Consider the following 12940-nt stretch of genomic DNA (forward strand, 5'->3'; position numbering starts at 1 on the left):
CCCTAGGTTATTTACAAATAAAGGACTTGACAGCTAAGGACAGAATGGGTCATGTTTTCATTTCATACCATGTTCCTAAACAGCAACACTTAAAATACTTTTAGTCTACATACTCAGAAAATAATTCATAGGTCTGTGATTGCTGTCTGAAAACAACTGAAATGGAAAACAATTCTAGAAAGGAATTCTATTCCATCAAGTCCTCTCCACAAACACAAAACCAATACAATTATATGGTTCAGTCTGGTCATGTGGGAGGAAGAAAAAGTTATCCTTCGTGACGTGTTTCACAAAGACCATGGCCTTACAGAATTGTTATATACAGAGCAGAAGGTTTACACCACTTTTCAACCACCTTACAAAGAAAGGTTTGCTTCTAACATTTCAACAAAAAGGCAAAACTTTCAGCCTAAGGCTGAAACAACTTTACTTCCAAAGCACAACAAACAGCGCTGTTCTACAGAATTTACTTCAGGTGGGTATTAACAACATCAAATTCATCTGGGGAAGAATCACTACAATAACCTAATAAATAAAGGAGTGATCTGTACATTAAAAGACACAGTAAAGCTTGAACTATTTCTCATTCTTTTCATAAACTAGCAGATATGAAACTACAGGGAGTCACTAAAAGAACCATGAAGTTGCAGCTTATTACTGTCTATATATCAGAAAGTGTTATATATTATTCAGATTTCTTGAGAAGGACTTTTAAAAACATATTTTTCTTTCAACTGAAGCACATAAAAAAAGCAACAACAGATTTACCTCTCTTCATAGGGAAAATAAATCAAATGTGGTTCTGTACCAGGATACATTTTTCATGCCCAGGAATTTACTCACTATGAAAGGTCTTTTCTAATCATAATATTTTATCAACAGAGAGGATTATCTTCACATCTTGCTTGCAAGTCAAGGTAAGTCAGAGGTAGCTTAAGAATGCTTTAGAATTTAGTGTTTTACTTGAAATGAATGAATCCCTCTTTCAAAAGGGTTAATAATTAGCACAAAAGGCAAACAGTATATATACAGCTGCCACTGCCTGCACCGAGAGAATAATTCCAAGAAGCTCAAAATAAGATTACAAGAGGGAAAAAGCACGGTGCACTTCTTTGCATTTGCTTCAGTGCACCAGTTCAGGCTGGTTTTCCACAAAAGGAAGCACCCCGCTAACATAGTATGCTATTCCCAACGACAGAAGAGCGATGACGATGACGAGGAGCAGCACCCTCCAGAAGCCCAGGTCTTCCACAAACTCTTGCCATGTCGTGCGGAAACTGGAAAGAACTCCTTCACCTTGCTGTAGGTTTGGATTAAGGAGGGAATGGCTTTCCATCGCACTACGAAGGATTAAAGTTAAAAATACATCAGAGCAAAAGAATGCACCTTTAAGACCGAAACAGTCTAAACTAAAAACTAAGCCCACTTGCGGATTTAAAGCATTGCCTGTGCTAAATCAAGACAAGGGAGATAAGTTTAGAGTTAGGAGCCTCTTCCTCAAGTTAGCTGAAAGGATGTTTTACTAACCCGTGTCAAGAGAATGCTATTTGTGTCTGTACAACTGCCCTGAGTTTGCAGGCTTGCCACCTAGAAGCCTTCAAAAGCCAGTCCTCACAACCCCTGTTAAATATGGCTTAGTAAAATTTACTGTATAAGCTAAAACCTCAAGGGGCACAGCTCTCAATAAACCAACAAATTATGATTAAAAAATAAACTCTGATGAACAAAATGGAAACTTTAACCATTGTAACGTAGATTCTGAACTCTGAGGTGACCTTTACTACTCTCCTGCATGTCTTTGTTACAGAAGCCTCTCTAGCATAAACCTACCACAGAAAACAATAAATTTGGAGAACAAGAAGTTCAGAAACTTTCTGATCCTCGAGACAAGTTGGCACTGCTGTGTTTTCTGCCATTCAGCAACCGTTCCGATGTTTTAACATTCCGCTACCAATCCACCAGGCCCCTTTCAATGGTCAGACTGTAAATCAGGGACCCTCACTTTCAAATGAGGAACAGAGTAGAACGAGGCAGTCATCTCGACAGTGAATCACCTTTAGAAAAAATGTAAACTGTTTCAAATACTGAAGGGCTTCTTGTACCGTTCTCCCAGTTTTGCCGCTTTCACGATCAGCTGGTAACAGGAACTTTCTCTGTTGCTGTACGGAAAACCTCAGGAAGAATAGGAAAACTGTGTTGTCACATGATTCCAGGTATGTGGAATGTCAGCCATCTGCACAGCCCTACCACTTGAGTGCAGTCACATACAGAGGTGTTTACGGGCTCACACAAACACAGAAAGGAAATGGTGAAACCAACTACGCACACAGTGATGTCAATAGCAGAAGGTAAGCAGAGAAATCCCCATTTTTTTCCTCCCTTCTAATTGCTTTCAGTTACCATATTCCTAGATATCTCTCACAGCAAGAACGAAAGAAAACATTTCAGGGAAAAGTAATTCCCATGCCAAAACTAACTGTAGAAATGCTATTGTTCTCAGTGACAATAATAAACTGACCAATGACTGTTATCAGAAAGAGGTCTAATTTATGCATCTCTCTAAGATTACACCACGGGAAAACTGTGCTATTCCCACGGTGTTTTTTGTTAGGAACTACAGCCACTGAAGAATCATTGCCACAGCTTGCTCAAGTATTGCAGCATCACGTGCAGATTTCAGAAACTGCCTATTAAACAGCTTGCCGTCTTTTTTTTTTTTTTTTAAACATTTACCTTGCTTTAAGCTATTTTTGCTTGCCTGTAGCTGCAGGATTTACCGATCTTCCTTGCTTATTATGGTTTCCCAAGCAAAACCAAGGGTTTAATAAAGGACAGCCATTGGTGTAGAACAGAACTACTCACTCATTAAGTAGTAACTAGTTAATACATAACCACAGAGAGGTTACATAAAGGTGCAATGCAATTTAAGTGAAAAGATCACATGCTTGCTCATTAAACAGAAAAGGTACATAGAAAACACTTTCGCTGTTTTATATTACAACCCAATTAAATTCAGTGTTAGTCAAGGTATTTTTTCTCCTTAGGAATTAGAGCTGCTTTAAAAAACGGTAACACAGCAATGCATCCTACACAAGAGTTTGTGCCAGAGTCGTTCTCGCCTGTTTCCAACCCGGCGTGGAAGTTCACATTTGGATGCACCTGTGGGCACAGCCAGGGGTTTGCAGACAGACAGATCGCCCATCCTGACAGACGGACAGCGAGCTCTGCCTCCCGACAGCGTTGCACCACTCCTCACGGGGAGGTGCGCAAGGCAAGAGAGAATAAACCTGACCCGGGCACGCAGCTTTCGCCCCTGCTTCCACACCAGCAGCAGCAACTCCGCGTCACAGGGAGCAGAAAACTCAAGCCAGAGACTGTTTTTAGAAAGAGGAGCCATTGCTTCTCCATAGGTTCATCCATAATGTACGAGGGTCAGGGGGAGAGGACAGAACACATTCCTCTAAGCGGCTCTGAAATGTGAAAATAATACTGCAAGGGAGGTCTGAAAAGCCAGCTATTAGAAAGGCATTATTTATTTACAGAGCAAACAGCATACACTTGCTTTTGCTGCTCTGTTATTTGTTATTTTAAAAATAACGTATTTCAGAGATTTTTAAACACGTTCACAAACAAGCTGGGTAGCGCGCTGTTTGTGTCTCTGCGCCTCTCCCCAAGGAGAGCTGCTGACTTCCTTGCCAAAGCAAACAATATAACATTTATGAAGGTCGAGTCAGAGAAAGGAAGCTATGTTCGTTAAAGGCACACCATCAAATTTTTAAAAAATCAGAATTTAAATGGGGCTGAACTGTTGGCCCATACGTTTAAACAACACCAGCATTTCTGTGTGGAAGGAACTTACAATACAATTAAGTCAGAAAGGTAATGTGCCCAAAATTCTTGTAATTGATACCCATGTAATTTTGAGAATAATGTTAAATTTTCTATTTCAGGGCTTAAAACAGTCTCTCTGACAAGTAGAGTCACCTGATGTATAAGGAAGAACTTCCAACCTGCTCACTGGGAGCATTTGGTACGATTTCTGTAATTTCGTTGGTTTCCCCTTTTCTCAACTTTGGTAACAACTCCATCTACGCAGTTTAATTTTCCCTGACAGTAGAGGTTGTGTACATTTAGACACAAACTAAACAATTGTGTGACAAAGCTCCCTGTCTTCTGTGATATAATGTTCCAGCAGTCACAGTTCATGATCGCTATTAGACAATATAAAATATTACAAATCTGAATAAATTCAGTGTAAGAGCAAGAATTCCAAACAACGTTGATATCCTGTTTCTAATATAAATTAAACCAAAGCAAAACAGTACTGGAAAGATCTCTTGCATTATTAATCTCAGTCCCATGTTCTGTCATGTTTACCAGCAATTCAATGACTTCTGCAAGACAATTAGCCTCCTCTGAAACTTCCAAGGCTTCTTGCCTCATCTATATCCTACAAGAAGCGTGTCTGGGAAGTTCATTATAAAAAACCACCCCCAGTTTTCAATCAAACAAAGTATTTGTGGTTTATCTGTATCCTTTTGCTCTTGTGCTATCATCTTGTGTCTTAAACAGCTGGTTTACGTTGTTCAAAACCAGGATTTGTCAGCAACCCCACACCTCTCAGCCTTCACTCTGTCAGGCTAAAACGAGCTCTAGTTGCATCCTTTCACAAGGAGATGCTCTTTTCCCTTGAGCGCTGAAGTAATCCTTCTCCACGCTTTTTAAGGGACAAACTGAACTTTTCTGACTGGGGCTAAAGAGCATTATAAAACGTACTACAAAGCAGGAGTTACCGTTGTTTTTTACAACGGCACTGACAGTTTTCTTTATGTAGTGGAAATAACTCATTTTGCACGCTTGTAGGACTTCACTGCCTTTTTTCAGGGTTGCATCAACTCCTCTTCTCCTACACTCCTCCTATCATTTGATTCTGTACCTCATTTTCCACTGAGGAACTTCCCTTTTACAGCACACAGCTTTAGGTAAATGAAGTTGCATTTTGTGCTACTCAAATCACAATTTATTTGTACTAATTTCCTCTTGTCATCTCAGGTTTTTGTCTACGTCATCCCAATTTTCCTCTGGGTTGCCTGTATCTCATTTCACAGTATCGCTAACATGCTCCTACTTGCCATGCCAGTACCATTTATGAGACGGTAAGTAAGCACAGTCCCAGAACCAGACCTTCAGGAATTCATTAGTAACTTCCCTCTAACCCAACACCTCCCCTGGAATTGTCAGCAATTTTTCCGAAATCTTCAGTTCCCCTTGAACTCTCTTCAGCTACCATGAAATCCTTATTTTATTCTCCAACTTTTCCACGACTACTGCCGATAGCAATTTCATATATGGCACCGTATAAAATCCTTTATTCAAGTTCAGACAGAGGAAAAAACTCTTCTATTCCTTCTTCGCACAGACAACACACCTTATCAAGAGGATGTCAGGTTAGCCTGTGATACTGGCATTTTGCATTTCACCTCATTTTCCCTTTGGCTGTGTGATAAGTGGTAGAATATTTATTTTTAGGAGTCTGAAATGGAAAACTCTTAAAATTTCCACCATAAAATTAAAATCTCAATAGAAAAACTTCCTTTTTCCTCACATTTGATCTGTTTAGAAATTCTTCCAAAATTTAAAATCTGATTTTGGTTTCTGATAATAACAGCCCAAACTTGATATTATCTGTTTTGACAAATAAAGAATCAAGTCAATCGCAAAAACCCAAAAGCCATAAACATTATTTCCTCAAGTAATTATTTTTCTTGTGTAAATACCTTTCGCTTTCAGCAGTTTGCATCGTTTCCAGCTTTGAGTGAGCTCCTCTGTTGAATCCTTTCACCTCTTGCTCTTCTAAAGATTCCAGCAGCCTGATCACATCTTTATTCACACCCCTTCGTTTTGCAAGAACAAGCGGTGTTGCACCTTGGTGATTGCTAAAATAACCACACAAAAGGACATGAGGAGAAACTATTAATACAGAAATTTTGTAACAAGACACATCAGCACAACACATTAAAATTTATTAAGTCCTCAGAACTATTTTCTGCCATATCAGACAGTAAGAAATTCCTGTCGATAAAAGTTATAGCATAATTGGCTATCAAGAAAATAAACATATATAGGTTTGAAATTGCACAACTCTTTTTCCTCTAAATAAAATTAAAATTCTTAATATTCTAATCTAATTGGAATCTCTGGGCATTAAAACAAAAAATAAAGAGTAGATTTATGGCAATGTTCAAGACTAAGCTTAATTTCAAGCAGGAATTGTGCAATCTGATTCCTCATAGTTCCCTTTCCATGTGGGTATTAGGACATCAGACAAAAATGAAATAAAATACAGATGGTCCCTCTCTGCTACTATTAAAATAATACTGAATAGGACCAGAGCTGCCTTCAGACTAGGGTTTTTCACCAGACTTGTTCGAAATGAGGAAAAAAAAAAAACCCAACCCCCAACCCATAAAGAATCTGGTCTGCCAATAACCAGTTTTGCTGAGTTGAAAACATTAATGAGGGACAGGTGAAAAAGGGACAGATTAAAAAGCTCAAAGGTTTTGAAGCTACTACTGGTTTTTGCAGGCATTGTGAATGTGCAGAAAGTTCCACAAACAAGATAATTCAGCTGCTGCAACGAAACAGCTAGTTATTTTGCAGCTTGAGAGCTTACATCTGAGCACTGGCATCTGACAGCTGCTGGAAGCCAGAAGGAAAGAATATACAATATTTAAAAGGACTGAGTCACAGACTTTGAGGGAGGGGGAAAACACTGAAAGGAAGCATTGTTACCGGAGGAGTACGGGAATGAACTGACACACACATATACTGTATTTTCTTTGTCTTATAGAGTACAACAATGAAAACCATAGAACTGTGGTGGAGAAAATCCTTTTTAAGTAGTCAATGTGATTTTTTCTTTGGTGCCAACCACCCACACCTGGCTGTCTGGCCAAACCGGGATAGCAATGTCATCAGGGAGGCAGAATTAGACACAGCAGCCCACACCAGCAGCTGCTATTTTTATTTGCTTTGCCTGCTGCACAGACCAGCAGTAGTGGCCTCTTACTGCTTTCCTACCTTCTTGTTTTGTGTTTTTATTAAGCGGTAGCTTAAAAAAAGTTGAGTTGTGCCAAATACAGCATTTCAGCAACAGCAGATGTATATGCAAGGCTCTGGCAACAGAGGACTATTATTTACAAAATATATGCTGTAAAAGAAGTGACTTACCAAATATCAATTTTAAGCCCATTAGAAACCAGGAACTGGATGGTATCCACATGCCCACACAGGTGAAGGGCTGTGTTACCTTGGTAATCAGTGGCCAGTAAGTCAGCACCAAATTTATGCAAGAGCTGACAGATGTCTACATTTCCTCTGGCTGCAGCAAGGTGAAGGCCAGTTCGGCCCCGGCTGTCGCGAATATTTGGGTCGAAACCACTCTCCAACAGTCGTTTGGAGTAGTTAAAATCTCCATCAATGCAAGCCTGCAGCAGAGGCACATTTGTCTGGGAAGAGTCGTTTACAAAAACGTAGGACATTGTTCCGATTCTCTCTGGAGTAGGTGACCAACCTGCAAGTAAAAGTGGGAAGAAATGATGGTGAAACCAGGCAAATAAACACAATGCAAATATTCGGTAGACTACTCAGCTTCCCAAACGAGAATGCAAACAAGCTTGTAAACCAACTCTGAAATCCTCCTGTCCTACATATTAACTTTGCTGCATTCCCACCTGGCAATATGGAATGAGATCCTTTCTGTCTTGGGCCTACAAGGGAGCTGGGGGGGACTTTTTACAAGGGCCTGTAGTGACAGGACCAGGGGCAATGGGTTTAAATTGAAAGTGGGGAGGTTTAGATTGGGTATCAGGAAGAAGTTCTTCACAGGGCGGGTGGAAGCACTGGCACAGGTTGCCCAGAGAAGCTGTGGATGCCCCATCCCTGGAAGTGTTCAAGGCCAGGCTGGATGAGGTTTTGAGCAACCTGGTCTAGTGGAAGGTGTCCCTGCCCATGGCAGGGGGGTTGGAACTAGGTGGTCTTTAAGGTCCCTTCCAACCCAAACCATTCTGTGATTCCTCACGCCTCTGGGAACAGCAGCAACACTTTGTTACAGAAAACTGCTAAGATCACTGCCACAAATGCCAGACAGGTGACAGCTTTCACCTAGTAAGAGATCACATGCAGCAGTGCTGACACTAAAGGGCCAAACACTGCAGGTGGGAACTGAAAGGCAGAAGAACCACCTTCCATGAATCGGAAAACCACAAACAATTTAGTTACCAGACACAGCAACACCAACTGCAGTCCCCTCTGGCTACAAGCAAAGCTACTCCAGCGGGACTGCCACCAACGCCGATGCACCAAGTACAGTCAGTCGCTGAAGATGCTCCATTACTGTAAATACCAACTCCTTCATGCTGCAAGAAACATTTTGCAGTACTCTTTGCAGAACATTGTTTTATAGTGTCACAGGTACACAAACTGCTGAACAAACAAGAACAACACTACAGACCATAGGAAACGGAGTGTGTTATGTGAAAATGCCCACCTGAAAGGGAAAGCTGCAAGTGGGTACAAGGACAACGGTACCATCAAGTAGGGAGCTATTGTGGGTTCAACTAGAACCCCAGTTTGAACAAGCACAAATGTAGCTTCTCTAACTTATTATTTAATAAAGGATGAAGTAATTTTCTGTATCAGGATCTAGAAGAAGATAAATGTTGTTTCACCACGAATTTCTTGATCTGGAGTATTTCATGAACTATGACTTAAGTTTTGCAGAAGAATATCTTAAGGATGAGTCAAATAATGAGGGTATGATGACAGTGTGTGCTTATGGGACACAGAAAATATGACTTGAAAGCAGTAAGAAAAAAAGAGAATGACTATGCAATAGGATGGCAAAATGTACTTGAGGCAATGGAAAGAAGAAATTAAAACATCCAGGAGACTGGGCAGCAAAGCTTTGTGCTGCCTCAGAAAGGAGGTGAAAAAGAAAAATAAAAATCATATAAAGCAGTAAAAAAACCTTAGAAGAAATCTCAATACTGACATGACACAGTTCAAGTGACAGAAAGGAAAAGTGATTTTAGTAGATAAGCTCTGAATGGAAACTGAATTCAAACTTCACTTGAAACAATGTCTTTCACTTGCCCGGCTTTGTCTTTTGGGCTCCTGATGAGGCAGTGTTCTGATTAACTCTCTGAACCTCTTATGAAGACTGCTACACGCAGATTTAAAATTTTCTCATCTATATAAGGTATCCTTCCACACCAGTGCGCTCATTCAGCCGGGAGAATGGAAACATGGCCAGTAGCCAAAGAATTCGATTTAAAACCTCTCCTTTTTTTGAGAGTTTATAATGTCTGTATTTTATAGCTTTTCCCCCATGTTTTAGATCAAATTCAAGATCAAAGGACCTACAGAAGTAATTTCAAAATGTTTACACGCTGCTCTGATTAACAGCTGTAGTATTTGGGGCTGTTGAGGTTAATAAATCATATTTAAACTTCAGTGGGTTGTATTTCCTCTCTGGACAAATTCTGCTCCATGTATCAACACCGTCTAGCTTTCCAGTGCTGTAATGCACAACACTGGGGTTTTTTCTTTCTTGGATGCAGAAAACAGAGATAGGAATAACTTCTGTGTCCTGGTATCTGTGTAAGGAATGATTTTTAAGTAGAGTACATTCCCCTAAGCTGCAAGTATGTTTTTAAGCACGTGATAGTGCTTCAGTGGCTCAAGCACCCTTTTCAACAATCATCTCCAATAGTGAAAGGCCAGTTCAGCGATGTACTATAAAACATTTAATGCAAGACTTGTGTCACTTAGGGCACTAACAGCTTTCTTATAACCCTACACTAAAAGAAAGGACAATGTACTTACTTGTATTTCCAATAAATATGTTACAAAACCCCTGGATGTTGCAAAGCTAGGATTCCCAGCTGATGGCAGTTTCAATTTTCTTGCCCATTTCCCACCCAAATCATGAATGATACAAGAATTCTTCTTCAACTCTGCTAGTCGAGTCTTTGCTGAGAAAAATATTGGGCCCAGTTTCTGTACGATGCAACTGTGACCTTTATATTCCACGGTAAATCTTCCCTAAAGCAAGTTCATAAATCATTTAAAACCCTCCAATTATCAGCCATAGTAACAGCATATCAACAGCACAAAACCCTACTTGTACTTGATAAACAAGATCGTGGTTTGCTTGTAAAATAGTATCTGAGTGTTTAAACCTGTTTAATAAAACAAGGCCTAACATATGTCAACAGCAGAATATTAAAGAGACCTATGCTATTGGAGAATCAGTATGGCATGCTCTGTTAAATATAAGCTAATATTTATGTTTTCATACCAACCCAGAATTCCCCACCACTTCACATACAACATACATGTTCCCCATACAACTCTGATGAAACAATAGCTCGTAATACTAGAAAAAAAAAACCATCACTGCCTTATCTTCTCAGGAAAGGAAGAACAAAGATTAGTAGTCATCAGAAAGTTTAACTGGAAGCAATTGTGATCCAGAATTTATTATCACTAGAATCTTTATTATCTTTATTATCACAGAGAGGGTGGTGAGGCACTGGAACAGGTTGCCCTGAGAAGCTGTGTATGCCCCATCCATCCCTGGAAGTGTTCAAGGCCAGGCTGGATGAGGCTTGGAGCAACCTGGTCTAGTGGAAGGTGTCCCTGCCCATGGCAGGGGGGTTGGAACTAGATGATCTTTAAGGTCCCTTCCAACCCAAACCTTTCTGTGATTCTATGATCTATGATTGCTGACGTGTAGAAGACTAAAATGAAACCTTAGTATTTCACAGTAAGAAAGACAAAAAAACCAACAAATCCTTCTTCCCAATGCTACCTAACCTATGCCAGACACAAGCTGTGTGCAAGGCTGAACTATACAGAACCACATCACTAAGGTTGGAAAAGATCCATTAGATCATCTATTCCAACCATCAGCCCAAGCCTACCATACCCACTGGACCATGTCGTCAAGTGCCACATCTACACGTTCCTTGAACACCTCTCCAGGGATGGTGACTCCACCACTTCCTTGGTCAGCCTCTTCCAATGCCTGACCACTCTTATATGCCATCTTCAAAGTGCCAGTTCCCAAATGATACGTTCTTGCCTCAAATTTAACCTGATTGAGCAAAATTTCCCGCCCAACAAAACTCAAAGAAAATCACAATAGTCAACCTAATTAGGTTTTTTTTGAATAAACAAACTGTGGTCACATTTCTGTCTACAGGATGGACAAAAAAAGCTTAATTCTGTAATGAATATCTAATGCAGTGGATTTAGAAGCAAAATTCCAAAGGATTAGCCATTCTCTTCACATCACTTCTGAAAGGTGAGTCAGATAACTCTGAACCTGTGTAAATGCTGGTACACCTACCGTTAAGCACTCTTGTCACAGGCACAAATTAGGATAAACACACTTGCATTACTAACAAAACACAAAAGCACTGTAAAATAAGCATTCTGAATATCCCTATATATTAGTCAGTTAAATCTGATTTGGTTCAGTAAATGACTGCTGCTAAAAATGCATCACTATCTACTGAAAACCTATCTTTTAAATTATACTTTTGTTAAAAAAAAAAAGTGCTGCTGTTAATAACTTGGCACTTTGATAGAAAATGAGTTTTATAGGGAAAAAAAAAAAAGTAAATTCAAAGACATCCTCCCAGGCAAAAAAGGCATAATATAGAAATACATTTTCCCTAAATTTATACAATATGGATACAGCCTGAGTACAGTGTACTACTTTATTAATAATTTTAGAAATCATGCTGCAAGCCACTTTTTCAATGACACCTGTGGGCTAGTACAGGGTAAGAAAATCTAACCGAACTGTTTGGGTTTCAAAAAGAATGCTGATATCAAGTGATTCTGTAAGAACAACTGATTTATTAGAAGGCAGTTGTCTCTCGCTGTACTATGTACAATAGTTAACTCGGTGTCACACGCCGATCTGGCGTGTAACATGTTCACACCTGCAGAAGCCAGGAGTGATCTTGAGTAATTCAAACCACAGATCTAGGTGCAAGTTCCGTTGCTTCTTGAACTAGTCCTAAATCTGCACTAACTGTGAACAGTTTTATTTTACAGTAAATGTCTCTACCTTCTCAGCAAGTTCAACAGCTACCAAATAGCTCCAGAAAAAGGAGAGAACAGCCAGATTGTGAGACAGAATCACCGAAGGCAAAGTTTCCTGCTCAATGGGATCATTCTCTCAAAACCACTGTGCACACATAGGCTCTCTCTAGATACACAAGGTAACATTTTCCTAAAGGTGTAATTTAATAATTAAAGAAACCAAGCAAACCACATTGTGTATTCTCTGAACACTGATCAGATGTTGAAATGTAAACCCAGCAATATTATTCTCTTTCACTTTCTAGGTAGGCTGAGGGAGAAATTCCTTGATAAATTTTCATGTATTTCCTTCTTATTTATGTGCAAGTTACTAAGAAGTCATTTAAGGGAATGTATGTGATATTTAGTAAAAACCATATGACCAACTGTCATTTCTGTTTAGGAAAGAACCCTGTTATCTACATCAGGTTCACTGAGAGCTCAGTACTTTATATTAAAAACCTTTATGTATTCAGTCCAACTGGAAGAGTTTTATTGCTCTACTAACACAGACCTGCTGCTAAAAGCAGCACCTCAGTTTCAGTACAGCATGATGCCTGTTTTACACACAGCTATATTTTGCAGCATTTTCCCATCCTAACTTTAGTTATTTTTTCAACAGTGGCTGGATTCAAGGTATCACAGCAGGTTCCTAAGTCCTACCTCTCCTTTCACGTCTCCAGCCAGACACATGGGTAAGTGGCAATACAAGAACAACACCGATGCCGTTTGTTTTCGGTCATTCCCTCTGCAGACATGAGACATGCAGGTATATTCTTCTGAT

The 12940-nt window shown here is 39.7% G+C and overlaps 1 protein-coding gene across 1 annotated transcript; it reads right to left on the reverse strand.

Annotated features, from left to right (window-relative positions):
- Positions 1–743: 743 nt before the first annotated feature.
- ANKRD46 (ankyrin repeat domain 46) lies at positions 744–7571 on the reverse strand. The gene is made up of 3 exons (XM_010151413.1): positions 7231–7571; positions 5778–5936; positions 744–1340 (listed from the first exon to the last, which is right to left on the reverse strand). The coding sequence occupies exons 1-3, from the start codon at positions 7539–7541 to the stop codon at positions 1124–1126; spliced, it is 687 nt and encodes a 228-aa protein (XP_010149715.1). The 5' UTR covers positions 7542–7571; the 3' UTR covers positions 744–1123.
- Positions 7572–12940: the final 5369 nt, after the last annotated feature.

Source organism: Eurypyga helias, unplaced genomic scaffold (genome assembly GCF_000690775.1).
Source record: "Eurypyga helias isolate BGI_N326 unplaced genomic scaffold, ASM69077v1 scaffold13845, whole genome shotgun sequence".
Classification (NCBI taxonomy): Eukaryota; Metazoa; Chordata; class Aves; order Eurypygiformes; family Eurypygidae; genus Eurypyga; species Eurypyga helias.

Excerpts from the sequence above, each read along its gene's own strand:
- ANKRD46 (XM_010151413.1), bottom strand. The coding sequence starts at position 7,541 with ATGTCCTACGTTTTTGTAAACGACTCTTCCCAGACAAATGTGCCTCTG. Across the intron at positions 5,937-7,230 it reads GGGCTTAAAATTGATATTTG|CAATCACCAAGGTGCAACAC; the intron begins GTAAGTCACTTC and ends TGGTTATTTTAG. Across the intron at positions 1,341-5,777 it reads CAAACTGCTGAAAGCGAAAG|TGCGATGGAAAGCCATTCCC; the intron begins GTATTTACACAA and ends AATCCTTCGTAG.